Below are 25922 nucleotides of genomic sequence, written 5' to 3'. Positions count from 1 at the left end.
CGTCTCTGACACTCGAGGGCAGTGGGGCAGCCCGCAGCTACCCGCAGCTACCCATGCTTCCCCCGCATGGTGCTACTACTCGCCCGTAAAGTTTAGGTATTAGGGGTCCCTGACCGCTGCGGGCATAGTGGGAGGGAAAACAGCCGACGCATGCAAGTGTGCCGTGTAGAAGGGAGCCGGAAGGGGAGACCACTAGCTAGCTTGTCCGGGAAGGGAAGCGCGATGCCGGTCCCGTGGGAAGTGGGCGACGGAGGAGCAGCTCGGAGCCGGGTGGGTTCGAATGTGTTTACTTTGGTAGGTAGTTGATGAGGACCGCCGGATCCAGAACGTACGGCGTTCGTCCCGGATATTGAGGGGACGATGGCTCGGAAGCCCGAGATGGGTTGGTCGAAACATGCCGGGCAAATTCGTGGCACAGAGCCTGCAGTCAAGGACAATGATGGCATCGGCCCTTTGACGGCGGAAAGAACTCTTTCGAGTCCACTGCCAGCACACCAAGACCAAAGGCAGCGCGACGCAACGGCATCCTACCCTGGCCTCCATGCATCACAGATCGTGTCGGTGAGGTGTCACTGTTGGCTGCGTGCGGCCCCATCCGAGACACCTGTCGCTCGATAGACTCGAGCGTCACGAATCCCGGCTGCTGGCATCCACGTAGAAGCCCGGGGAACACCCCCCCCCTGCCCCATGAACGATACGAGTCCTCGCGCCCCGAGCGCCGCAGCTGTTTGTTGGCATCTTTTCCTGCCGCCTGACATTAGATGACGCCCCTTTGCAAAGTATTCATAGAGAAAGTCTTGCAGGTTTCTTTACACTGACCAAGCTGACGGGTCCAGAGCCAAGGGTTTGCGTCGGCTCCCAGCCACCCGCACCCGCCCATCCAACACCAGCCACGCTTTTTTTTTCTTTTTTTCTTTTCTTTCTCGATGCTGCGCTCTCGACCAATCACAAGCCGTAAACTCGTCCCAACCTCTCCTGATCTCAACTTTCCTCCCCGGGGAGCGGATCCAAGTTGGACGGACAACGAACAGGGCGGGACGATTACTTGCTCTTCGTGTGCTGTACGCCAAACATGTCGATTTCTCAATTTCAGTCTCCCGGCTGCCAAAACCCCACACCCTCCTACCTAGCTTAGCAGTCTAGACGGCCCGCCGCCGCATGGGTTCGGGCTTCCAAGGCCCTTGGGGACCAAGAAGAAAAGAGCCCAAGAGCCCTGCACGGCCCGATGACGCTGCTGCAGCTGCCAGTGGCTGGATCCGCCAAGGAACACTGCAGAGCCATATAACTGCATCTGCCGCTGCCATCCATCCATCACGGCCCGACCGCGTGGTGTGCTTCGTTTTCCTCCTGCTCCTCCCTACTAACGCCTCGGTCTCATTGTGTGTTGTTCGAGTGCGACGTACCACGGACTTACACGGGATCCTGGTTTGTTTCTTCTCGCCTGTGACGTCGTCAGCTCCTTGGGCCGTGACCAAACCACCCTCCCCCCCGATAGTCCGATTTGGAAGATAATATCTTCTTCAAGTGAGGGAGTTCCTCACCCCGCCTCACCTTTCCCCTTGACTTGCGAGTCTTTTGTAACACTATATCCTATTTGAATCGGTTGCCCCGGTGCGCCATAAACCCGCGAAACACGCACACACACACACACACACACACACACACACACACACACAATGCTCTTCTCAAAGGGACTACTCGCGGCCGCGGCGCTGGCAACGACGGCGTCGGCGCAGACATATTCGTCGTGCAACCCCCTCTATCAAAGTAAGCACTCTTACCGGTCGTCACAACACGAATCCTCCCCACCCTGTTGGGTCGTTGCCTGTATCTGTGTACTAACGAGCCACCTCGCCCTAGCAACATGTCCCGCAGACACGGCTCTTGGCATGGCCATCCACGTCGATTTTACCCAGGGCGCCGTCAATTCATTCGCGGCCTCTGGGAACCCTACCTACGGCAGCGACGGCGTCACCTTCTCCGTCGCTGCCTCCGGCCAGGCGCCCCAACTCATGTCGCTTTTCTACATCATGTTCGGCCGCGTCGAGATCACACTCAAGGCCGCGACCGGCGCGGGCATTGTCAGCTCCCTGGTCCTGCAGTCCGACACCCTCGATGAAATCGACCTGGAGTGGCTCGGTGCCGACCCGACCGAGGTGCAGTCCAACTACTTCGGCAAGGGTGACGTGACGACGTACAACCGCGGGCAGTTTCACCAGACAGACAACAACCAGGAAAGGTTTATGAAGTACGCCATCGACTGGACCTCGGAGCGCATCGTCTTCTCCGTCGACGACACCATTGTCCGCACCCTCACCGAGGCCGAGGCCGACGAGAACCAGTACCCGCAGACGCCGATGCGGGTCAAGTTCGGCGCCTGGTCCGGTGGCGACCCGGCCAACGCACCAGGTACTATTGCCTGGGCCCGTGGGCCGACAGACTTCAGCAAGGGGCCCTTCCATATGGTCGTCAAGGACGTCTCCATCACCGACTACTCGACCGGCAAGGAGTACAAGTACACCGACACCTCGGGCAACTGGGGCTCTATTCAGGCCGTCGGCGGCCAGATCAACGGGAACCTCGGTAAGGCGGGCCAGGTCACGTACACGGCCAGCGCTGCCGCCGAGACGGGCTCGCCCGCGCCGACGGTGCCGAGGGGTGGTATCGGCGCCGACGAGTCCGCCACCGCAACGCAGACCGGCTGGCCGTGGGTTGCTAGCGCGAGGCCGACTGGCGGCTCCGTCCCGGACGGTTGGCGCATGAACTCCGAGGGCAAAATAATTCCGGACGGCGCCGGGGCCTCAGTACGCCCTCAGTGCTTGGCCGTGTTGGCGTCTCTTGTTCTTGGTGTCGCAGTGCTTGGGCGGTAACGATTCGCGATACCCATCGGAAGAGAATTTCCGACAAATGAGAGAGGTACGAATACCTGGTCAATGGTTTGCGAGGTCTTTTCTTCTTCTTCTTCTTCTTTTTTTTTTACTCCGGCAGAGAACATATAAAAACAGCGGCTCGAGGTACATCTGGGCAGCTCTGTGCATAACAACGGCGTTTGTGTTTCTTGGGCTTTTCTGTTCTTTGGGAGCATCAACGGGGGTCGGTTGTGCATTGAATGGGACCACTGGAGGAATCCGCGCAGATGGATAGAATAGACACAGTGTATTATGTGTGGCCCTCTCAGCGAAGAGAAGGGCACAAGATGTGTTTGTACAATTGTGTTAATAATGAAATCAACTGCCTTCCCGACATATTGTACGCCGAGGTGTATCGGGGCGTGTGGGGCCGGTAGATAAAAAAGGTACATATCTCTGACCTAGGGATGTCTTGATATCAAATAATGTTAAGCGGCGTTGTGGCAGAGTGGTCTAATGCGCAAGACTAGAAATCTTGTTCCTTCGGGAGCGTCTGTTCGAATCAGGCCAACGTCGATTGTTTTGCTCTCATAAGCCTCGAACCCAGTTAATGTCGTGCTTGTTTTCACCTTTTGCCCCCCGGCATTGTTCGTCGCCACAACATTCGGTAATGTTGTGCGTGTCGTCAAGGGCGTTTAATACCGGCCGCCACGATCTCTTTTGCTGTCCCCATCGGATTCTTCACGCTACCCTGCTTCCTTTTGATCAGTAGATGGGAGAACACAAAATGCACATGACCTCTGGACGCTACGCAGCATGGAAAAAAAAAAGTCGAGTCTCCACGATACAGACTCATAGCTATAAACCAATTCTTTATTATTGTCGCTGCAATATGCCTTGATTGTTTATTATACGCTAGACATCCACACGTTAGGTAGGCAGCAATAGAAATTTGCTGCAGCAATATTCCCGTCCAACAGGCCTTAACATGCCATTCAGTTGCCTGGAAAGAAGTCACTGGGAGAAAGACAGAATTCATGACACAGCGGTGTCAGCAAGGAGACATGAAGGCCGTCTCCTTGTTACATGCCGAGGGTGGCCTTGCTGCATGGAACGTTGCACCTCAAATATGCAGGAAACTTCGTCATAACCTCAGAATACAGGCTAGTCACGCATAACGCAAACCTAGCCCTTTAGAACCAAGAGTCAAGGATCGACATACACCACATGCCCACATGCCTGAAAGGTCAGAGTTACTGTATTCGCTGTTTTGGAATTAACTAAACTGATCTAGTCTGCCGGGGGATGTATGCGGCTCTATAGCAAGTAGAAAAGAAGAAAAAAGAGCGGCCAGCAGCAAAGAGAATCTCTCTAAGCTCGCCGATTTTGAAGAAGGCTCTGTTTATCTCTGTGGCACTTCCTTTTCCCTCGCGCTGTATACATGGCGACTGTGCCGCCACTGTCACCTGTTTTATGCTCTCCCCCCGCCATCGTAAATGCCCAACGCCAGATAGCGAACTAGGGGCTTGCTGGCAGTCCGGTCTCGGACTCTGCAGTCTGTTGGCGCTAGGAGTCGAAATGCTGAAATGTCGAAATGCTTTTGGTACAAACAAATACAGTAATAAATATTGCCGAGTGACGGAAGGCTGGTGTAGTAAAGAACCCGAATGTTGGGATCAAAACTCCCAGTCATCATCTTCAACGGACTTGATGGCCCAGCTGAACTTGTCACGGAGGGTCTTCGAGAAGAACTTCTCAATAGGAACGTCGAACTTCTTTGCGAAGACGACAGTGAGGCGAGGGTCAATGTAGTTCTGACTTTCGTTAGTAGCTGTCCAGTCTCCAAAATATTCTCCACAAACACTTACAATTTTAGAGGTGCTCAAGGCGACCTCCTTGTTACCATCACGATCAGCAGCCTGTAGCTCCAAGGTCTTGACCCTGTCGTCAAACTTCTTCACCTGTTCGTCGAGTTTCTCAATTGAGGGACTTCGACCTTCCGGCTCCACCTTCTTCGACTTGTTCTCCTTCTTGAACTTCGCCGCAAGTTCATCTGCTGCCTTGAGACGCTCCTTAAGCTCCTTGTCGGGGAACGCTTTCTCTCCTTCAGCGAGGCGTTTCTCATTATCCTTCTCAAACTTCTTCGTGATCTTGCTACGCTGCTCTTCCACCAGGAATTTCTGGTGTTCAAGGATCCATTCGTCCGTCAAGTCCTCCGGACGAGCGAAGAAGTCAGCGCCCTTCTTCTTCTTCACCTTACTATCCACCTGAAGCATCATCATTTTCGTCCTCCATTGCTGGTATCGAAGACCCTTAATACGATCACCGAGCTTCTCCATCTGAGCCTCATGGGCGGCACCCACAGTGCGCTTGTGGTTGCAAAGGATGGCGACCTCACGGTTGCAGTCGTTGTAGAGCTTGACCTTCTCCGCGATCGTTAAGTTCTTGTGATCAACCAGCTTTTGAAGGAGGTTGGACATGGTAAAGGATGCGTTATAGGTACGGAAGACCTTCGCTGTCAGACCCGGCATGTAATTCTTGAGATGGTTGTTGAGCTGTGTCGTAGTCAGGCGGTCGAAGATGTCATCGCCGTCTGTCTTTGGCGGCTTCTTGAACAGCTTGAGGTTCTTGAAAACCTGCTTTTCAACCGTGACCTCGTCGTAGAACCGAATACTGTCCTTTCCGAGGAAGTCGAAGATGACGGTGTTGGGTTCTCGCAGGGTGATGTGCTCGTACTTGAGGGAGCAGCAACCGACGGTTTCGGCCTCGTTCTCAGCGTCCTTTTCGTTGCCCGCTCTGAGAGCGAACTTGTCGATCAGGTACACGGCTGTGGCTCTCTGTCGGTCAGCCATAATCTCGCTCTTGAGATCCTTGGTGTAATCTCTGCGAATCTTGTCGATGTGCTTCTTCAGCTCGCGCGCCTTCTCAAACTTCTTCATGTCACTCTGACCCTTGATGGCGCTGGCGGCACCCAGCATCACGTACTTGTAAGCGCCGTTAATGTTTTCCTGCCACATAGCCAACCAAGTAGCCTTGTTGTCGTGGACAACCGCTTTCCATTTGTGGCCCTTGGGGGGTTCCGGAACCTTGGCATCCTTGCCAATGTTGATGGTGATTTGCTCAGGATACACTCTCTTCTTGAGCTTTCCGGTCTTTGGGTGTTCGCCACGGCCGCGGAAGAGACTCGGAGGTTCGACGCGGAAGTTGCCAACCTTTTCCTTGCGTCCGTCCCACTTGCAGTACATAAACGGGGCCTCCAATTCGTCCTTCTCAGCCTTTGCCGCCTTCTTCTCCGCTGCGGACCTGTTCTTTCTGATGGCGCTCTGCTGCTCGTAGTATTGGAAAATTTGCTCAAAGTTCATCTTGGAGAACTCTTTGATGTCGACCTTGTTGCCCTGTTTGTCAGTCGCGTGGCCTGACTCCTTCAGGACAGCTTTGAAATCATCAAAGAAATTCTTTTGGAATACAGGGTTGTCGACATTGTGCTTGGAGTTCAGCATGGCTCCAAAGAAGCCGGCAACTTCCTCGGCTTCAATTGGAAGGTTGACTGGCTTCCCATCGTAAACCAGTTTGACATTCTTTGGAAGGGGTTGGTACTCGGGCGGGAACATGACTCCGTTGTGTTCCAATGTGGTCCACTTGACGCTGTCATCCTCCTTCTTGGGATCCTTCCACCACTCGTACTCCTCCTCTTCGTCTTCCTCCGGGGCCTCGCTCTCTTGCTTGGCCTTTGCGGCAGCCTTGCCTTTTGCCGCTGTAGCCTTGGCTGGGGTGGCCCTCTTCACTGCCTTTTTCGCAATGGGCTCATCGGAATCTGATTCAGCCTTCACGCCGTTCGACTTTTTCTTGGCAGATCCGGCGCCGTTCGATTGGCGCTTCTTGATCGCTGACTTGGCCAAAGGCTCATCGTCGGATGACTCGTCCTTGACAGGTTTTTTCGGTGTAGCCTTCTTTGCCTTGGCCTCGTTGGCACGGATGCTGCGAGCTTCCTTGGCGGCCGCCTTCTCGATGTCGGCCTTCTTCTTTGCAAGCCTAGCACCCAAGGGTTGGTCATCGTCGGAGGATTCGTCGGGAAGAGCCGTCTCCTTGTACGAAGGAGGTAGGTTCTTGCCCCTCCTTGAAGTGAGCGGCTCATCATCCGAATCTGTCTCTGGTGCCTTGGGCTTCGTCTTTTGTCGCTTGGCCTGAGAGCACACCATCAGCCTCGGACTCCGCCACAACCTGCCTACCATGTACAACCTACCAGAGGGGCGTCATCATCGCTCTCGGTTTCGTCCTTGTAATTGACTTTGGGCAAAGATGAACGTGACTTCCGCTTGCCATTCGTAGATGGGCCATCGACATCCATAGCATCGTCGTCCACCGGGCCATGGCGGATGGAGAGGCCAGGCGGGGCCGCTCTTGCCTTGGATGCGGTTCTATCCATGTCGATATCGTCGGCTTTCGAAATTCTCGATGCAGAAACTGCAATGAGGGAGTTAGAAAGTGGTTAAGTTTTTTCTTGGTGGTTTCGCAGGCACAGTCAAGATTGAGGGCAAGGCACGCGACGAGTCAGGTACCTGGGTTTGTGATTCGTCGTGGAGAGAGAGAAAGAGAGGGAAAAAGTGACAATCCTGGCGTAAAGTGGCAGACGCGAAAGGTAAAGCGTCTGAAAGCGCTGAAAGTTTAAGATGGTTTCTTAGCGCACTTACCGTGTCCGTTAGACCTCGCAAGAGGTGCGTCGTCGTCGGAAGAGCTCATCGTGAGGGCGAAAGGAATATGTTCGCGACGTTTATGGACGGTTAAGTAAGAACTAAATCGCAAAGTGCAAAACTGGGGCCTTGTGGAGCGGAAAAAGTTGCTATAGACGCCGATCCGCGCAGAAGAATCGCGTAGATATAGAGGCAAGAGCCGGATTGTTGGAAGGACCGCCACTTGCTTGGGTTGAAGACGCGGGGGAAAGCACCCACGTCAAGTTCGACTCGAGGAAGGAGGGCGAGGTTGTCGGGAGGAGGGAATCGAGGGAAAGGAAGCTAGGAAAGGATGGCGGGAAATTCATCGACGACCTTCTAGCCGGGAGCGAAACTTAATGGGGCTGCCCCTTGGAGTCTGGGTAAGCCAAGGAACAGTAAGCTGGCTGGGAAAGCAAGAGCCAGTCCCCGGCCTGGTACTAGTCAGCGCATGCGCCACAGTCTATGGCACGTGACCAGCCACCGGCTCCCGGTCAAACTCAGTTAGCCGGGAAAATGGATTGAGTCGGGTGCGAAATGCTAGCCAGGAGGAAAATAACCTGATCCTACCAATCTCGCTATCCCGAAGCACCGTCCGACAGCGTCAATTGATCTCGAAAGCGATCGTGATCAATTGGTCCTCACACACGGCAGAGGCTCGATCTTCTTAATACCTACCAACTCCCACAATGCTTTCCCGGGCGGCGAGACCAGCTCTGCGAGCTGCGGCTGCGGCTCCCTCGCGGTAAGTCGGAATCCACATCTTCCTGAGCTCGGAAAATCGGAGGAAAGGGACTGCACGTCAGAAGAGGCCAACGCCGACCGTCGACCATCAACGATCGAGGAAGCCAGGACGGGACATTGAAGAGGGGTCGGAGAGCGATATTGAAGAATGGATTGATATAAGAGAGCTGCGATGCTGATTAAGGCGTTGCTACAGAGTCACGGCCAGCACGCCTGCCAACGCTGCTACCTTCGCGACCCTCCGTGAGATCGAAGGCCGCCTCAAGTCGATCCGCAACATTGAGAAGATCACTAAGACGATGAAGATCGTCGCTTCGACTAAGCTCAACCGTGCTCAGAAGGCCATGACCGACTCCCGCGTCTACGGCGCTACCTCGAACCAGGTCTTCGACTCGGCTGAGACCAAGCCCCTTGAGGGTGAGGGCAAGAAGGAGCTCATCATCGTCTGCTCTTCTGACAAGGGTCTTTGCGGTGGTATTCACTCCGGTCTCTCTCGTACCATCCGCCGCCAGTTCCTCGAGAAGGACGCCACCGCCGACCTCGTCATCCTCGGCGAGAAGTGCAAGTCCCAGCTCCAGCGCACCAACGCGAAGGACATCCGCCTCAGCTTCGCCGGCGTCGGCAAGGACGTCCCCACCTTCGCTGATGCCCAGGCTATTGCCGACCAGGTCGTCCAGCTCTCCGGCGACTACTCCTCCATCAAGATTCTCTACAACAAGTTCATCAACGCCACCAGCTACGAGCCCACCACCATTGAGGCATTTTCTGAGGAGGCCATTGCCGCGTCCCGTAAGCTTCTCCCGCGGAACATGAACGAGACTTATATTGCACCAGTGCATCTGACATTTGATAGCCAACTTCTCCGCCTTCGAGGTAGACGAGGAGCTCCTCCCTAACCTCCGCGAGTACGCGCTTGCCAACTCCATCTACTGGGCTCTGGCCGAGGGCCACGCCTGCGAGATCTCTGCCCGTAGAAACGCCATGGACGTATGTGATCCTCCTTCACGTCTGAGTTCCAATTACAGTCGAGCCCGTGCTGATTTGAGATTTATAGAATGCTTCCAAGAACGCCGGTGACATGATCAACAAGTACCAGATTCTCTTCAACCGCACCCGTCAAGCCGTCATTACTGGAGAGCTGGTTGAGATTATCACCGGTGCCACTGCCTCCGAGGACATGTAAAGCGGGTTTGGAAAAGCGCGCATCAGACAGAGATGATTACTACCTCTCTTCCCTTTGTATCAAGCTACCAAGGGCGGCTAGTTGCCCTCAGTGTACCACATCCTCCCGAATACATCCTGATCTAGAACACGGATAATTCTGTTTCACTTTTCACCGTCCCTCTCATGAACAGAAACCATTGCCAGTGCTGGCCCAAATTTATGCTATTACTATCATGTTCACCCTCTCGAGGATCGTATTATGTACAGGGCCCGTAACCGGGCGAAGGGAACAAGCAGCGTGAATAGCATATCAAGGCGAAAGAGGATGATTATAACATGTGGGTATGCAGTGCTCCCCTTAACGCCAATAAAACAAAACCATGGCCCCAGTGCATCCTGACGCCATACGCACCCGTTCGCATGAGAAGTCCGGTCACCCGACCGACCCATTAGTTGGGAACCATCTGCTAGACCAAGAAACCAAGAGCAAAATACCGAAAACCTATACTCTGAATAGCGCCTTCCAACCCCACAAACGCATCCCCGAAAACCATCATCAGAACTCAATGTCGCTGCCGTCACTTTCGGCGTAGCTGACTTGTTTCGTTCTGCGATGCTTCTGCGCGCTGCTCTCCCGTTGCGACCCGCTGCCCTCCCCGTTCAAGGGGTTGTACGGGTGCTCCCGTCGAAAAGCCGCCAGGATCTCGACATAATCCTTGTCCCACTGCGCCAGCTTCTCGTTGTACGCCGTGACGGCCTCGGCATAGGCGGCCTTTTGCTCGAGCGCCTGGTCCTCGAACGGCTTTCTCTCTTCGGGCGTGGTGGCCTTCCACATCTTGGACGTCATGACGCGCACCTCGTTCGGCGCTGGTTTCTTCCGCCCCGCGCGCTCATCCTCACACTTTTTACGGGCAATTTCGAAGAAGGCCCTGCTATAGAGGAGGTAGGCATTCACAACCAACTTGCCGGGCGGCGAGGGCCTCTCGCCAATCTTGGACTTGATGTGTTCCCAGGCGGCCAGATCATATGCCTCCAGAAGAGTCTGCTCCGGATCCTTGGGTCCTTCCATGTCCTTCCGTTTGTTTGAGACGCTTTCTTTGGGTAGAACTAAGGGGGTTGGGATATCTATCGGGCCGAGCATCGAATCGACAACCTCTGATGCTGCGCGAAGTCCCGATAAGTAAGCTCCGTGGACGGTGGCAGGATGAGTGCCGATTGTGTGTTCCCCAGCGAAGAAGAGATTGCCGATCGGGCGCGACATCGCATCGTAGTCGTCCGGTTGCATGTCTGGGCCAGCCGAAGAGTAGCTTCCTCTGGCGAACTTGTCCGAGGCCCAGCGAGTGACAACCGACTCAACAGGGTATGGCACTGCAGGTCCAAAGACGCTGCGCAACACTTCGGTCGCCTCGGCAATCAGGTTGTCGTTACTGTTATGCTCCGTATCAAAACCGGCATCACCTGCCATTAGCGCTACAAGACATGGTAAACCTGTTGTCTGGGTGACATTGAACCATTGAAAGAGGCGCCCTCTTGAGGATTTATAGTCGCTTTGGTTCAGACTATGTCGGTTAGGGGCATCTCGCAGAACACCAAAGATGTGCCTCTCCGTATCCCAGAAGGGGTGGTCGTAAACCAGAACTAGCTTGTTGAGCACGCCATAGCCTATCCGGGAGATTACGTCCGTCTTCCACTTAGGCAAAGGTGGGTCAAATTCGACGTTGCCCTGCTTCAACACACCAAGAGGTATTGTCGAAACGACGTAGTCAGCTTCGATTGCTGTTCCATCTTCGCAGTAAATAGAAGCTCGGCCATTTTCCTGCGTATCGTACTTGATCTTGTTAACGGCAGCCCTCGGCCTAACGTCGAGAGGCGTCGGGCAGTGCATAAGACCTCTGGGGACGCTTTGGTACCCGCCAACGATCATGGTGTGCTTGCCTTCCCACTCGTTACCAGCGTCAATATCCCAGCCACCTAAGCTGAGATTATGAAGATTCGTGGCATTGCTGTATTCCAGGTTTGCCACATGCCAGTTGATGAGGCGGTGGTCTTGGGCGGTCAAATCCACGATATTGCGATACTGAACGACGGCCTCGTCCATGACCGAACCAAGGGTCGCCGTTGGCAAGCCCGCAGCTTCGTTTAACTCGATATTAGCGTCGTTTGTCGCACCATTTTTCAATGTCCACCCCATCACCATAGCCTTTTCAGATGCTTTGAGGATACCTGGTGTGCCAGGTTGAGTGTGGACACGTCCGGTCAGCTTATCTGAGGAAACTGGCACCAAGTTGACTCGTTCAGGCACGTTTTGTTGAGAGACAGGCGGTGCGTGCGGCAGAGCGGCAGTCGCCTCTTCGGCCTGTCCGATCGTCCTGTGTCCGTCACTCACGGCATCTCGCGCTTCATTGATCAAGTCCCGGTTGCCCTCGATCAGCTTGGAGGGCTGTGACTTGAATTTGTATTCGCTGACTCGATCCAAGCAGTCGTTGTACAAATTCTCCACGAGCTGATCTCTCACATAGTCCACAGGCTTGCCGTTTGAATCGTAAATTGTCGTCTCTGACCGCAGGGCACGGTATGGGAGACACAGCTGTGCACGTACAAGGACGTTCATCGGGTTGCCGCGCTCGAATCCCGTAATAATCATTCCGCCCATTTCAGCGGTAAACCGTTCACCGTCAAAGTCCGGCAACGGTAGTGTCGGTTTTGATTTGAACTCTCTTGAGTAAACTCTTCCACCCACCCGACCGCGTCCCTCAAGGACGACAATTTCCGGTAGCGGCTTCCCAAGCGCACGATATCGGTCTGAATACTGCCGGAGTAACCCATCGAGGTGTCTCGCACAACCTAACCCGGACATACCAGCACCGATGATCACGATTCTTTTCCTCCCGGGCACATGATCTGTACCTGCGGCTTGTTCGGCCCGGTCGCTCGTCCCAGGGAATTCTACACAGCCAAAGTTGATGTAGCCACGCCGCGCAAGCCAGTCGTAACACACGCTTGCGACGTCAAACCAGCGGACATTGGCGCAGCCAACCGCCTCATTCCTTGTCACTGCAACGCGCGGGTTGTTGTACCAAAGTCGAAGGATACCGTTTCTGATGTTGAGATATGTGGTAACTTGAACATGGCTGATGTGATGTCGGAACATCTGGTATTCCTCTTGATGCAGTGCGTATGGGTTTAGCCTCGAGGACTCGGCAGCTTCTATGCATTGTCTTGCATATTCATAATTTGAGAGATTTGATGGGATTGATGACTTTGGCTTTACATCGAAGGATCGTCGCACTGCCTCGCGTACAAGTGGGGTCTCCGTCGATGGCATGGAGAAGTCCTTATGGCCTTCTAGGTCTACGGGCGTCGTTGCCTTACTAGAGAGCGATGAGGGTACCGAAGACAGCTCAGACTGCTCGTGGTCCGACAGATTAGTCAACGGTGATTCGAACGACTCGTGAGGGGTATCGTGTGACTGGATATGGAGAGTTTCTGATTCAGCCTCTCCTGCCATAGGTGAACTGCTGGGGTGTTAGCCAGAACATATAATCCGCTTTGCGTATATATACGAAGACAAAGCCATGGCATCACGATGGAGAAGAACGAGCAGCCACGTACTCAGGGTTGGACGCAGGGGCGGAGGAGGGCTCCGCCTCATCCTGGCTTGTGTCATCCAAGTCCATATCTTCCGTCCACACGACAATTTCCGGTGCGATTTCCGAGACTGCTTCTGATGAGATTCGACTTGGTGGGGATGCTGTCATCGATTCTGCAAAATTTGACGTCGATATCCGACGGAGCGTTGCACTAGCCCTTGAAGGCATGAAGTCTGATATGTGTGAGTTCCGGCCCGAGAAATTCATCAATGGACCCTTTCCGAATCCTGTGTCCTGCTTAACATGAGATCTTGGGCTGGATCTCATACTTCAGTCGTCGGCTCGGGTTGAATTCGAGGATGAGGTATGTCTATATGTTGATGGTCGGCGATGAAAGTTGCTCGGCCTGAGCCCCGTCTGGGGGTGTGATGCGGTGGGTCTAGTCCAAGGTTGACAACATGTTACGATAGCTTAGCTTAGGGGGACCCAAATAGCTTCGCTGTGTAAGGACCGTCAGCTGGTTTGGGTTCTCGGATTTGCAAGTACTGGGTATAAGAGGAGACAGATGTGAGGTGCCGACCTTTTGGCTGCGGAGACGCCACTGGCCCTGGCCGCAAAGCACTGTCCGTTCTCGGTTGTGAGCGGTCCCGATATCTTTCGAGTATCGATGGGAGAGCACCGAATCAGGTGCATGAAACCCGGCCTATTGTTCTAGATAATTTTGTTGAGGAGACAAAATCGTACGCATGAAGAGAGAAACCGTCAGATACATGACCCGATGAAATCGCTAGGTTCGGCACTCGACATGAGGAGCTCCAGCGTTCGAGACAAAAAAGGCGGGTCACGTGATGCCCCGGCAAGCTATCCCCATTACCTGGGGGAGACTCGTTGGACTGACTGCAGGCCCGAGCCACAGTCGGCAACATCTCTGACCGAAGCCACTGACTCGAGACACTGGCCGAGAATTGTAGAACCACGAAGAGTAATAATGGTGCTGCTAGTAGGTTCATAACGGTTCTCTTTTAGAGAGGTTTATTATCTAAATTTTCGTCGCTTCCTTCATCTTTGACCACATCGCTCTACTCCAATCCATTGCCCCTTGCATCGATAGTTGTCCCCGCTGCAAAGCCCCCGTGCATCTCACGGTGTGGGGCTGGGAGGTTTGACGTTGTCTCTAGCGAACGATTCCTTCTCGATGGCTGCATCCATCATCCGGTCCCCGTTTATGATCGATGTCGTACAGATGATAATGTTTCTTCGAGCTGCAGATGAAACGAATTAGTGCCGTGCTGCTTAGAAGAAGTCATCTGGAACCACTTACATTCTTCCTGCTTCGCGATGAACCGGAGAGCAGCAATCTCAGTGAATGTTATGCCTCCGACGAACACGACGAACACCGTTTGCTTTTCTGCTCCTCCCGACAATAGCGCCCGAGCTTTCACGGCTTTCTCCTCACCCTTCTGTAGTTCGTAAAATGTCTGCCCACGAACATGTTTGACAGCTTCGTCAAACCCATGCCATCCCTGCGCTGCGGACCCTCCGGGTGCACCGCTGACACCGTTCCCTCTCGTAACTTTCAGCAAGTATTGCTTCTGCAAAACGCACTGGACAAGCCGGACCGACAGCGGAGCGTATCCGCTGTACACGTACGCGACATCGTTGGGATCGTCTTCCTGGACCTCGTCAACGATGAGACGAAGAAGCTTACGAAGGTAAGTGTAGTTCGTCTTCGTTCCTGTGTTGTTACCGCCGGCGCCAGTCATGGGGATCATTTCCGCCAATGGGGAAGATCGCGACAAAAACAGCTGAAGCTTCTCAAGGTTGTTCAGAGTCAGAATGTGTTGGTAGCCATAGCCCTCCAGAATCAGCCGCCGGAACTGGTCAAATTCCTTTGGCTTGATGCCACCTGATATGCAAGAGTAGATGCAAAGCAGTCTTAGGACTTCCGGCAACGGGGTGTCGCGAGCAATCAGCTCCTCAATGGCATCGAATTGAGAGGATGGGTCCGCGCCAGCAGCTAGGTTTTGCTGCGCTTCCAAGAGGCCCTTGAACTGGTCCGTCCGCGTATACTTTATAATCTCCTCCGCCAAGCCTGTATGAATTCTCAGGCTCTGCTGTTCAGCCTGATATCCTGGTAGCTTGCTGACAAAGTCTTTAAGTTCGGCGATTGATTTGTGGCTGTTCCGGCCCTCGTAGTCCTTCTGCAGGTTCTGTAGGCGGCGAGCAACTTTGTTGAGCAAACTGCCCACGATGGCAAAGTTGGTATCCCGAAGTTGCTCATATAGCTTATCGGAGGAGTCCAACTGTATTTTTCTTTTCCTAGCCTGCGCACTGGTTGCCGAAGACTGAGACGGGGCACCAACCACAGTGGTATCAACTTCAGCTTGGTTGTTCTGAATACCAAACACCTCATCAATGAGTCCCTCGTATGTCAATTGAGTTAAAAGAGGAGTGACGAAATCCACTTCGCGATCGATTATTATAGCACTTTCGGTCAGTGTGCTTGGCGACAAGCTGCCTCGGGTCGTCTCAGCAGCGTCCTCGCCAGCAAGAATCTCTTGTCGCATTCGCGCCAGGAGCTCGGCGACTCGTTTCGCGTTATCACCTTTGCCGATAATCCGAGGAAATAAGCCATGATCCTGCTGGATTCCCATCAAAGCTTTGGCGAGTAGGAAGGATGGCGTAACGTCTTTGGAGAGATAGAGGTCGCGAAAAGATTCGTCTAGCTCGAGTGAAAGAACGTCTTTTTCTAGAGGAAAGAAGTATAGTGGCAGCTCAGAGATACTGACATCGCCCAAGACGCCAGCCTCCTCCAGCATTTTGTCAGAGACGAGGGTTCGCCGAGGCACCCAGAAGATGTGGAAGTCATGGCCAGTTTGGCTCTCGCGCTGTAAACGTCGAATCTGCTCTATGAAGCCGTTAGCGCTGGGCACTGAGCACAACTCGTCTCGTCTCACGATATATGGGCTATGATGAGGTATTAATCGAGAACACACATGAAACCATGCGGGGGGGTCTGAATCTCTCAGCTGCTATGGGAAAAGGCCTCGTGGATCTGCATGGTATGAAGCGCTGACCTGCTATCGTTTGTGCATGACGCGCGCACTCCCCGCGGGCTATGAATATGAGATTTCGCTGGCTGGTGTCGGCGTTCTTGTTCTCGAGGAAGAAAAACTTGTCCACGCCGTATTCCTGAAGGGTTGTGACCTTGACGATGGTTCCAATTGGGCCGGCCAAGCTGCGCTCAAGAATAAGATTTTTCTTTCCGCGAACCTGATGACGCCGATGGTTGGTTAGCTCCTGAGGACAGGCTGCCAGCTCGGAATGCCTTACTTACAGCCTCGAGCAGGTAAAGGAGATCCTTGCGTGCTTTGTCCTTTATCTGGTCCGTATTGAAGCCAGCTCGAGGAGCCATCTTCAGCTCTCCATGCGTTTGGAGGATGTTTCGTCGCCGTCGTCGTCGTCGTCGTATGGCGGCTTTAATTGACCGCTGCTCAATGAGTGAGGTGGAAGGCGAGCAAAGGTAAAGCTGAGGTTGGGTGTCGGGGGTAGAGATTAGATAGAGCACAGGACACCACACCACCTCATACTCGGAGCTGCGTCAGCGGGGCCTCGGCGGGTAAGACGTCACTTGGGACTCGGGTTTGCGTTGCGGCGAGGCGTGCACTGTCAGGCCCAACGAAGTTTTGTGTCTCGGGGCGGCCAGTTCACTGGGTATTTCCACACGGGATTAACGAGCCTAGCCACTGCGTATAGCCTGCTCTCTTGGCATTCAACAAAAGTCGGTCTTGACTACTTTTTTCTCTCGAAAGACTGGCGATTATTCATTTAAATTCAACGGAAACTGGACAAGACATCTTTCGCCAGGTGGATGGGGATATGTTGGACCACTGAATGTCATGATCTCTTGACATATCGCATGGTCTACCGGATGTAAAGATGCACGCTATGTGACGGGACAAAAGATCGCACAGCCTGACGAACTTTTGCCTTTCGTCCTGTTAGCCATCAATCAACATGGTGCTAAACATTGTCTGCGGGAACCCGATTCCGCTTGCAAAGCACTTTTTCCAGATATTCTTTCTGCAGTGCCGCTCCATAAATGCTGCAGAGGCACCATCATCGCCATGCTGCGGTCCTACTTCTCGCAAGAACAAACTCCATAGCCATCTGTCTGTCCTTAGTTTCCGATCAGTATGCCAAATTCAAATCCAACGCCAAATTCAATGCCGCCGTGCAAGATATCATCCTCTTGATCAGACGGTGTTATCGTGATAGTAGAAGTCGATATCTCTTGGCCGCAGTCTGTTGCTTCGAACGAACTCATCATCTCCCGCTGGTCGTTCGTTCTTCTCGTTGCCAGTCAACATGCTCTGTATGCTCATACACACGCTCTCGACGTTTTGCACTGGACTCCAGCCTTGACTGCCGAGCAAATCGAGACAAATGATGCCGTTCGAATAGATGTGGGGATGCATCGGAATCGGTCGCTCGGCCGTCTTAACGAATGTGACCTCGGGGGGCTCTATTAAGACCGGTCAGCTTGGGCAGCGACGATGAGCAATAGCAAGCGCAGAGAGCATACCTATAGGGTATTGTTGGGAGAACTTGAACTTGAGCCTGTAGACCTGATCCTTATACAGCGGGTTGTCGTCCAGAACCCTGATATCCATGAACCATTCTTCGAAACTATCAGCCGAAATGAGATCGATACCGGGGGGCAGACCGGTGTTCAGCTATATATGAAAAAGTCAGACGTTATTGCGACACAGCGAGCGCGCGCAACACAACGGTCGGCAAAAGCTGGCCACGAAGCAGCACAGTACATGCATGGGCTGGATGCGACAGACCTTTGAGAGCTCCTTGGCCAGCCGCTTGGAAGCGAAACTGGACGCCATTTTGAAGCGCGGGAAGATGCAGAACGATGCGGATCAAGCCACGAAGCAAACGACGAGAGAGGTGGAATAGAGCAGGGAGAGAGACACCACAGGAGGTGACCGTCGGCGGTTCGAAAAAAGCAAGGCAAGGCCAGTCGACGGAGGGAGGAGGGGCTTGTCGGTTGTTGGAGGGGCTGCTCAGAGACGGACCCCACGATTCGGTGGTTACTGCCGAGAACAGCACAATGGCGAAGGCGATGGATGAGAGGACGCGCGATTAAAAAAAAGTGAATGCTAAAACTGTGGAAGGAGAGCCCGATGTAAATTCTCGTCTTGTCTATCAGGAACGAGGCGAATATCCAGGATGCAGGAGAATTACAATGTGGAAAGATTGCGCCACCAAGGAAGATGCAAAGAGGAAGATGTGACGACGGTCTCTGTCGATTAACAAGCCCTGTTAGGTGGGGGTTGTGTAGAGATACAGTGACAGCAGGCGCCAAGGTCGGACGCAGCGAGCAGCTAGCTACATAGCACCTTAATATCGCCGCCCGCGGGCACACATTGACGGCTGCTTCTGATACCGGGTCTACCTAGATAAACTACCTAGTTAGGTAACTGTACATGGTGTTGGTGGGGGGACGTCCTTTTCTTTCAGTGATCCAGATGGTTCTTGGTGCACTGAAATAGTGTATCGTTTACTCCGGAAGTGGCGGCATACTTTTTAGATAATATAACCAAACACCCTTGCACTCTGGATTGCCGTCTTTGGGAGCCCCGTTTCCGGTGACCAATCCCTCTTTTCGGCAACGACTTGCAGGCTACGAAGAAGAACGTTTGGTCTTGAGAAAGGGATTGAAGCTGACGTGCCTACAAGCTTCATATCAAGCAGGGGACAATGCCCCTCCGTAAGTTATGTAGCCATATTCACCAATAGGTGGTTCTTCGGAGCATGCCCTGGTTGCATACGAGCCTTGTGAGAAGCCTAGCTTGCTGATGTGTAATTGCAAGTAGGTAGCCTGCGGGCTGTGGGTGTACCAACTTAGATTGCCCGTTTGCCAGGTGCTAGTCCCTTAGCCGGAAAATCCCTGGCCTCTACGTTACGTCACTGATCGAATCGCAACAACGAGAACAAGAAGGCTGGATAGGTAGGTAGCTTACCAAGACGAAAATGTCATTACTTAAGCTATCTACCCACCCTATCTACCTATCTACCTACCTAGGTAGGTTGAGATGACAGTTTCCCTATGAATTTGCGTGGAGAGAATCAACCTCGAGGCCCAAGGCACAACTGCTTTCTGGGCCTCACGATGTCATCGCCAGGAGACAGCGTTTGCCTGGACGGGCCTGGCCCGGGTCTCTAGCCTCGTAGCCCAGCGACCAGTGCTTGCGGCAGCTAGGTGCTGGGAGAGAATGTGTGAGAGGCGCCCTCCTCAGCCACGCTTTTCAAACATGCGTCCTCCAGTCGTTCTGATCGTATAGGATAAGGCGATCCACACCGAAGACCCTGCCGGCAATCTTTAGCTTCTCAAGTGCAGTGCTATCACGGCCATGTCCGTGCTTCCCTTCTCAGCCCCTCATCTGTCTGCGGCTGAGCATCCTGTTTAATTCCTAGGAGCCCACAAGGCTCACTTCGGCTGGCCCTGACCCCTGAAGGCGCTGTTCCTTGTGATGGTTGAATGGATGAGCTGCCTCTTTCGCTCGCTGCGTGCCCTACTGCCTAGAGGTTGCCTCTAATGCATCTGTTTCCTCTAGAGGGATACCTTTTGTGGTCTCGATTAATTAGCAGAAAAGCCACCCCTCATCCACCCACCCCAGAGTCTCTTCCTCGCCTGTGAAGCTCACCTCTTTTCTAGCCCCCACCCCCTTCCCATCGCACCCGTCATTTGTTACCCCACTTCACCCCTCAGCCCAAGCACCAGCACCAGCAGCTCCAGCACCCCGACCCGGTCCCCCTCTCGCCAGTCGACCTTGCAAGTCTCCATCAGCACCGCTGCTTTTCCTTCCAATCCAGGGTTCGAGCTTTCTCGGACTGCTTGAAATTTCCCTTCCCTACGCCAGCCTCGAGCATCTCTTCCTTATACACGCCCGTCTGCGCTTCTGCTTCTTACGCTCGACTGTCCCCGACTGCTCCATTGTCTCTACGCCTGTCGTGTCCGTAAAGCCATCCGACTACCTTTCAACTCGCTGCGACCGGTCACTATTCCCACAAAATGAGTTGTAAGTGCCACGGTCATAACGTTTGTTGGCTCTACGATGGCCTACAAACAACCAGCTTCGCTTTGTTCCGGTTGCTTCTATTCGCTTCGTGCCATGCCTATCCCAATCTCCCCGCGGCCCCGTTATAGTTGATGCTGACCACAAGTTCCTCAACAGTCTCCAACATGCTGAGTAGGCTTCAAGGCCAACCCGAGAGCTACGATAAGAAGTCCGAGCCTGCCCCCGATACCCCCCCCTCTGAAGATATTGCTTTAACACGTTCGTTACAGGGCCAAATACCGCTTTGGACGCACGCTTGGGGCTGGAACTTATGGTATCGTCCGTGAGGCTGACGGTCCGACCGGCAAGTGCGCCGTCAAGATTATCCTCAAAAAGAATGTGAAGGGCAATGAGAGGATGGTTTATGACGAGCTGGACATGCTCCAGCGCCTCAAGCACCCTCACATTGTCAAGTTCGTCGACTGGTTCGAGTCCCGTGTAAGTACCGCACCAATTAGAATCTTGACATAGCTTCTGACAACCGCCGTAAAGGACAAGTACTACATTGTTACTGAGTTAGCTACGGGCGGAGAGCTGTTCGATCGTATTTGCGAGCAGGGCAAGTTCACGGAAAAAGATGCTTCGCAAACCATCAAACAGGTCCTTGAGGCAGTCAACTACCTGCATCAAAACAACGTCGTCCACAGAGGTAGGCTCTTCCTGGCATCTGATGTTATTGACAGCTCTGCTAATCCTTGTCCCAGATCTGAAGCCTGAGAACCTTCTCTACCTGACCAGAGATGCCGAGTCCGACCTGGTCTTGGCCGACTTCGGCATCGCGAAGATGCTCGACCGGAAGGATGAGGTTCTCACAACAATGGCCGGCTCCTTTGGTTACGCAGCCCCCGAAGTTATGCTGAAGAAGGGCCACGGCAAGCCTGTGGACATGTGGTCCATGGGTGTCATTACATACACTCTTCTCTGTGGTTACTCTCCCTTCCGTTCGGAGAACCTCCAGGACCTCATCGATGAGTGCAGTAACGCCCAGGTCGTTTTCCATGAGCGTTACTGGAAGGATGTTAGTGACGATGCCAAGGATTTCATCCTGCATCTGCTGCAACCGGAGCCTGTGAAGCGCTGGTCGAGTGAGGTATGTGGCCCTGCAGGGGCGCTGTGAGGCAGCAACACTGACAAATTCACAGGAGGCTCTCCGTCACCCCTGGCTCAGCGGAGAGAACGCCACCGATCACAACTTGCTTCCCGAAATTAAGGCTTACATTGCCAAGGCTCGTCTTCGCCGCGGCATTGAGATGGTCAAGCTGGCCAACAGAATTGAGACGCTCAAGGCTCAGGAGGAGGACACGGAAGACTCGGATTTCCCGGCCGATGCTATCAGCGCAGCCGACCAATCCAAGCACGTCGGCGTACACGAAATCACCGTTGGCGAGAAGCGCAGTCTGTCAAAGACGATCAAGGGGGCCATCTTCCGGGAGGTTGTTCTTGCCAAAGTCCGCGAAATGAAGCAGCAGCAGGATACTCTGAAGGTGAAGGAGGAGGCGGAGAAGGAGCATAAGAGACGCAGCTTTCAGGGCTGAGGAGCGCCTGACGTCTTCGAGGGAACGTTGACGGGTCTATTGTGACCCCGGAAGATGATACCACACCGAGTTGGATGACGCAGCAGAGCTATGGTCACGACTCTGAAGCAGCCCTTGACGTTGTTAATATTTGCTTCCTCATCGCGCTGCCCATTTGCTGTGCGCCCATTTCGTTTTCGGCCCGCGGGGTATAGGCCTTGGTCACTGCTATTTGTTTATTGCTTAACCAGAGCGGATGAGAGGAAAAGAAAAGCGAGGAAGACCAGGTTTTGATACAGTCGTCGTCAGTCTCATACAGAATTGTGTTACGTCTTGATATTTCGCCCATGAATCGCGTGAGCCGTCTGAACAGTGACTATCCTTCGGATGGCGTTTTGACATGCCTGATCGCCCCCGCTTGGTATGTTGAGCCATCTTTCCGCCTTATTAGCCGACGTCTGTTCGGCCGCGCCCCCCATGCGTGCAGATCAGCGATTCATGTCCACTGACATTCTGAGCGGCCAGGGCATACGCGTGGTGACTCGTTTCGCGACATCTCAGTTGGTAAGGGGACAAAGTTTTCAAGATGAACTGTGCGAGCTGGCATTGCTACTACTTGAAGGCAGGAAAGGGGGGAACAGTACCTCCTGTGGGTAACAACCCCTCCTCGCCCTTCTCTTCGCTCCAAACTACTAATACTATGTTATGTTGTTTGTTCATTACGTACAGGTCGTCGAAATTGTTTATACAAGGTATATATATATAAAAAACAAGGCTTGGAAGGAGCCAAATAAACCGCTCCATTGTGCGCCATCTTGCTCTTACGATGCTGAACCGACCAAGAAGCAACAAGAGAAAAGTCTAGGATAAAAAATTGAACCATGAAAAGCAAATAGGAAAAGAACTCAAACCTCCACCTTCCGCTTTATTTTGCTTCATCCGCCCCGAATGCTGTACGCTTTTGGTTCGCCATAAATGGTAGGAGAAATGCCACCCTGAGGAAGGGCAGTACAGGCTCCAATTAAGAGAATATGTGCCTGTGGTATCATTGGAGAGAAGTTTGAAAGTAGAAAATGCAAAAGTTGAATGGGCGGGTCCATGTGATCGAGACTTGAGGCCCCGACCAGCATTATAATTCGGCAAGGACGCTCTCGCGGAGCGCCTCGTAGCGGCTGACATCGAAGCGGCGACGCTGCCAGTTGTTCTGGCGGAGACGCTCAATGCGAGCCTTGATATCGAGACTGCGTAGCTCATCACTGAGCTCCGGGGTTGCGGCTCTGGCGGGAAGCAAGCTGGTGTCGGTGGTATCTTGGGGAGGCGTAATAAGCCGCTCTTCGACGTCGGCGATGTGGACTCCGATCTGCGATCGGAGGCTAGAGAGCAGACCACAGTAACGGTGAACAGAGCGCTCCTGCAGGAAGTCAAAGGCGTCGCAGTCATCATTCAGAGGCTCGGGTGTTGGTGGCTTCATCATCTCCTCGGGCTCGTCAACAGGTTCTGGCTCCTCAGGGAGGACCGGGAGATAGCGTGGCTCGGGCTCTTGCGGGGAGCATAGGTAGTCTTCGAAGCCAAGAGTGGGGGAGTCAGGGCGGATGAATGGCTCCTGGGGGATGTCGCAAAAGGTGACGCGCTTCTTGTGGCTGCCGGATAGTTTGGTCACGGCATCCTCGACGGAGCAGATAGACGGTGTCGGCGACGAAAAAGCCGTCGAGTTCGTCCAGGTTCGGGACGAGGCGCGAGAGGAGGTGGAGCTTGAAGGAGAGTGCATGCTCGAGGTTGCTGCTGAGGATGGCCGTGAAGAGCGAGCCATATTCTCGTCCGCTGTCTTGCTTAGATCTGAAGCCTGCAAGTAGTGATTTCGTGCCTGCTGAAGCAGCATTGTTCGATACGGAGAATTGCCCTTCAAAGGTCGTGAAAGCATGTCAAAAGAGCTGGCAGCGTAGAAATGCAGGTATATCAGGTACGCCGGCTCAATGTTCGCCTAATGATCTTTGATTAGCATGGTCTCGAACCGCTTCTTTCGATCTTCAGACAACCATAACTTACATCTTCTTTTATGTTGTCCAAGATTTCACAACACCTCAGAGAGCATGGCCGGTACTTGCGGTTTAGGTATTGACGCTTAACTTCAGAGACAGCCTTGATCCATTCTGCGGAGGTGTAAGGCAGGACTGGCAGAGAGGCCGGCGTCTGCATTGACGACCGCCTAGACGTACGCGCTCTGGGGGATGGCAGATTCGTCGTCGTTGTCGTCGTCGCTACTGATGACTGCGGCGTAGGAGCATTTGATGGCGCGGTAGGAAAGACGATGCTGCCGCGGGAACCGGCGGCAACGGGGTGAAGAAGCAGAGGTATTAAGCCACCCATCGTGAAGGATTTATTAGGAGGCGTGCTTGCTGAAAGAAGGTTTCGGGCACCGAGTTGGCTGAGTGATGAAGAGGGAAAGATAACTCGGCTCGCAACTTCTTCGTCTGATGTAGGACCAATCGTTGTGCGGAATCCAATCTGGACAGTCGCAGTCGTCAATTAGAGGGCGTTGCCTCACGTTCAAATGCCAATGACTAACGACCGCGTTGTTGAGCCAAGTAGTGATGTGGAGAGGAACCAAACTATTCAGGCGGCCGGATAGAGGATTTAATCCGAAAAAGCTAAGGGCGCGTAACGACTGGGAATGCCAGACGAGTCAACGGGGCAGGAAGACTCGGCAATAGGCGCAAGCGGGTAATTCCCCAAATGCGTAACGGGCGATGGCACCGGGATTCGGGACAGTCTCAAGTCGTCTGAACACTAGCTTGTTGGCATTAACACCAGTGATCTCCAGCAAGGGTATGTGTCAGAGGAGACTTCAAGCTGATGTTGAGTCTATCGACGTCCGAAGTCTTGAGGTTTGTGGTGTCAAGATTATTAAACGAACTAGAAGATGTGAGGCATATGGGCCCAGGACGCCAATGTCGAGTTGAGTATATTAGGGTCGATGATTCGGATATCCTTGCTCGTCAAGAAAGCGGAGAGACAGGCTGCGTCAAGTCGAACGAGGCTGGCTGAACGTCAAGGAAGCAGAAAACAGGGAAACACCAATTAGTGAGAGTGCCAAATGCAGGGACTGCGTATGGTTGCGAGGTGGTGAAAGTGGCGGCCAAAAACCAAGACACGACGTCGGATGTGAGACCAGCGATGGGAGGGGGTGAGAGGTCTTGGTCGATGACGAATAAGTCCGCCGCAAGATAGCCAGAATAGCCGAATGGCACAAGGAAAGGAAGTGACCGATAGTGTTTTCTGTGTAGACTGATTTTAACTCGAAAGGTTGGGCGATATTATGGTACCGGGTGGGGCAGCCGAGACGATGCGCGGAAAAGGACAAGGAGAAACGAGGGGAGAGGTTGGGGAATCACGAAAGGTATCTCGAAATCGCAGTCTGGATGCCCTCCGGGCATTTTGGGGGGGACGGGTTGTGTTCAAGTACCTCGCGGGATGCATCCAGGGGCAGATGTGCTTTCGCGGGTCCCCCAGGCCCTTGATATGGATATCGGTCGAATGAGGCTCGAATTGAGGTTACCTTGGGTCGGATATTTGCGCATCGACGTTGGACTAGGGAGAAAAGGGGAACAAGCTTCAGGCGTGGGCTGCGCAACGAGATTTTCTCGTCCCTTCCGAGGACCTGCATATCGTGCTCCATCTCGACGAGGCGTCTTCCCCTGGCACCGGCGCGCCTTATCCTGCTGACCCTTGCTGCTAGCCCTGCTCATCGTTGCGGCCACCATGGAGTCAAACCCACACCCAATGCGCACCTCTTGCGCGCAAACGTACTATACTATGTAACTCTAGCGACGGTAGGTCTACCTAGGTAGGTAGTGTGCTTCGTACCTGACTACGACCACATAGTACGCGTCGTGATACATACACTACTGCCACGCTGCATACCTACCCGTCTGTCTGCACAGCAGCTCGACGAAAATTCGGGTGCACGGGGTACACGCTATGAGCACCGAGGCGCTGCTTCGTGTATGACTATGGGGATGGCTTGAGGTGGCTTGGGATGGCTTGGGTTGCTCGGGTAGGGAAGTGAGCAGTCGCCTTTTGTAATCTGCAAGGTGCGAATAGTCTCCACCTCACGGCCGCGCCCTAGTCCATTAGGTGGATACGCTATGAGCAGTACGTACTCAGGAACGAGGCGCGGAGAGGATCCCGGCCCTTCTTCGATGGCGTATGTGTGCGCCAG

General features: G+C 53.6%; 10 protein-coding genes and 1 non-coding gene across 11 annotated transcripts; 4 read left to right on the top strand and 7 right to left on the bottom strand.

Annotated features, from left to right (window-relative positions):
• Positions 1-72: 72 nt before the first annotated feature.
• Positions 73-643, bottom strand: LY79DRAFT_27052 (uncharacterized protein). Its single transcript, XM_060552016.1, has one exon. It carries the CDS (start codon positions 541-543, stop codon positions 193-195), a length of 351 nt encoding a protein of 116 aa, XP_060421154.1. The 5' UTR covers positions 544-643; the 3' UTR covers positions 73-192.
• A 1114-nt stretch (positions 644-1757) lies between these two features.
• Positions 1758-3284, top strand: LY79DRAFT_534292 (family 16 glycosyl hydrolase). Its single transcript, XM_060556420.1, has one exon. It carries the CDS (start codon positions 1890-1892, stop codon positions 2868-2870), a length of 981 nt encoding a protein of 326 aa, XP_060421153.1. The 5' UTR covers positions 1758-1889; the 3' UTR covers positions 2871-3284.
• Positions 3285-3343: 59 nt separating this feature from the next.
• Positions 3344-3425, top strand: LY79DRAFT_t9. Its single transcript has one exon. It is a non-coding gene; the product is annotated as a tRNA-Ser (tRNA).
• Positions 3426-4040: 615 nt separating this feature from the next.
• LY79DRAFT_534290 (eukaryotic DNA topoisomerase I) lies at positions 4041-7942 on the bottom strand. Its single transcript, XM_060556419.1, has 4 exons — positions 7541-7942; positions 7093-7313; positions 4718-7033; positions 4041-4663 (listed from the first exon to the last, which is right to left on the bottom strand). Exons 1-4 carry the CDS (start codon positions 7587-7589, stop codon positions 4526-4528), a joined length of 2724 nt encoding a protein of 907 aa, XP_060421152.1. The 5' UTR covers positions 7590-7942; the 3' UTR covers positions 4041-4525.
• A 305-nt stretch (positions 7943-8247) lies between these two features.
• Positions 8248-9485, top strand: LY79DRAFT_574916 (ATP synthase F1; the record flags this gene model as incomplete). The annotated part of the gene is made up of 4 exons (XM_060559652.1): positions 8248-8303; positions 8499-9091; positions 9156-9289; positions 9357-9485. 4 exons carry the CDS (start codon positions 8248-8250, stop codon positions 9483-9485), a joined length of 912 nt encoding a protein of 303 aa, XP_060421151.1.
• A 537-nt stretch (positions 9486-10022) lies between these two features.
• LY79DRAFT_503752 (flavin-containing amine oxidoreductase) lies at positions 10023-13224 on the bottom strand (the record flags this gene model as incomplete). Its single annotated transcript, XM_060553431.1, has 2 exons — positions 10023-12981; positions 13079-13224. 2 exons carry the CDS (start codon positions 13222-13224, stop codon positions 10023-10025), a joined length of 3105 nt encoding a protein of 1034 aa, XP_060421150.1.
• Positions 13225-13561: 337 nt separating this feature from the next.
• On the bottom strand, positions 13562-14173 carry LY79DRAFT_26894 (uncharacterized protein). Its single transcript, XM_060552001.1, has one exon. It carries the CDS (start codon positions 14064-14066, stop codon positions 13740-13742), a length of 327 nt encoding a protein of 108 aa, XP_060421149.1. The 5' UTR covers positions 14067-14173; the 3' UTR covers positions 13562-13739.
• LY79DRAFT_534281 (Sec1 family protein) lies at positions 14012-16586 on the bottom strand. Its single transcript, XM_060556418.1, has 4 exons — positions 16394-16586; positions 16134-16329; positions 14378-15964; positions 14012-14318 (listed from the first exon to the last, which is right to left on the bottom strand). The coding sequence occupies exons 1-4, from the start codon at positions 16469-16471 to the stop codon at positions 14197-14199; spliced, it is 1983 nt and encodes a 660-aa protein (XP_060421148.1). The 5' UTR covers positions 16472-16586; the 3' UTR covers positions 14012-14196.
• A 726-nt stretch (positions 16587-17312) lies between these two features.
• Positions 17313-17954, bottom strand: LY79DRAFT_574913 (ubiquitin-conjugating enzyme; the record flags this gene model as incomplete). The annotated part of the gene is made up of 3 exons (XM_060559651.1): positions 17313-17581; positions 17642-17792; positions 17883-17954. The coding sequence occupies 3 exons, from the start codon at positions 17952-17954 to the stop codon at positions 17313-17315; spliced, it is 492 nt and encodes a 163-aa protein (XP_060421147.1).
• A 2360-nt stretch (positions 17955-20314) lies between these two features.
• LY79DRAFT_585981 (kinase-like domain-containing protein) lies at positions 20315-21724 on the top strand (the record flags this gene model as incomplete). Its single annotated transcript, XM_060560569.1, has 5 exons — positions 20315-20358; positions 20420-20627; positions 20682-20838; positions 20894-21279; positions 21332-21724. 5 exons carry the CDS (start codon positions 20315-20317, stop codon positions 21722-21724), a joined length of 1188 nt encoding a protein of 395 aa, XP_060421146.1.
• Positions 21725-22669: 945 nt separating this feature from the next.
• On the bottom strand, positions 22670-24260 carry LY79DRAFT_26703 (uncharacterized protein). The gene is made up of 2 exons (XM_060551986.1): positions 23750-24260; positions 22670-23684 (listed from the first exon to the last, which is right to left on the bottom strand). The coding sequence occupies exons 1-2, from the start codon at positions 24068-24070 to the stop codon at positions 22833-22835; spliced, it is 1173 nt and encodes a 390-aa protein (XP_060421145.1). The 5' UTR covers positions 24071-24260; the 3' UTR covers positions 22670-22832.
• Between the last annotated feature and the right edge of the window lie 1662 nt (positions 24261-25922).

The sequence above is a fragment of the Colletotrichum navitas genome (assembly GCF_030913465.1).
Source record: "Colletotrichum navitas strain CBS 125086 chromosome Unknown LY79scaffold_1, whole genome shotgun sequence".
Taxonomy (NCBI): Eukaryota; Fungi; Ascomycota; class Sordariomycetes; order Glomerellales; family Glomerellaceae; genus Colletotrichum; species Colletotrichum navitas.
This window is presented reverse-complemented; position numbering and strand designations above follow the sequence as displayed.

Bases quoted from the DNA above. Each gene is read 5' to 3' on its own strand.
- LY79DRAFT_27052 (XM_060552016.1), bottom strand. From the start codon at position 543: ATGGAGGCCAGGGTAGGATGCCGTTGCGTCGCGCTGCCTTTGGTCTTG.
- LY79DRAFT_534292 (XM_060556420.1), top strand. From the start codon at position 1,890: ATGGCCATCCACGTCGATTTTACCCAGGGCGCCGTCAATTCATTCGCG.
- LY79DRAFT_534290 (XM_060556419.1), bottom strand. From the start codon at position 7,589: ATGAGCTCTTCCGACGACGACGCACCTCTTGCGAGGTCTAACGGACAC. The intron at 7,314-7,540 runs GTAAGTGCGCTA...CCCTCATTGCAG, and splicing joins TGCGAGGTCTAACGGACACG to TTTCTGCATCGAGAATTTCG. The intron at 4,664-4,717 runs GTAAGTGTTTGT...AACGAAAGTCAG, and splicing joins CCTTGAGCACCTCTAAAATT to AACTACATTGACCCTCGCCT.
- LY79DRAFT_26894 (XM_060552001.1), bottom strand. From the start codon at position 14,066: ATGAACCTACTAGCAGCACCATTATTACTCTTCGTGGTTCTACAATTC.
- LY79DRAFT_534281 (XM_060556418.1), bottom strand. From the start codon at position 16,471: ATGGCTCCTCGAGCTGGCTTCAATACGGACCAGATAAAGGACAAAGCA. The intron at 15,965-16,133 runs GTCAGCGCTTCA...ACGGCTTCATAG, and splicing joins TCATGCACAAACGATAGCAG to AGCAGATTCGACGTTTACAG. The intron at 14,319-14,377 runs GTAAGTGGTTCC...TTTCATCTGCAG, and splicing joins CATCGCGAAGCAGGAAGAAT to CTCGAAGAAACATTATCATC.
- LY79DRAFT_26703 (XM_060551986.1), bottom strand. From the start codon at position 24,070: ATGGGTGGCTTAATACCTCTGCTTCTTCACCCCGTTGCCGCCGGTTCC. The intron at 23,685-23,749 runs GTAAGTTATGGT...AAAGATCATTAG, and splicing joins TGGACAACATAAAAGAAGAT to GCGAACATTGAGCCGGCGTA.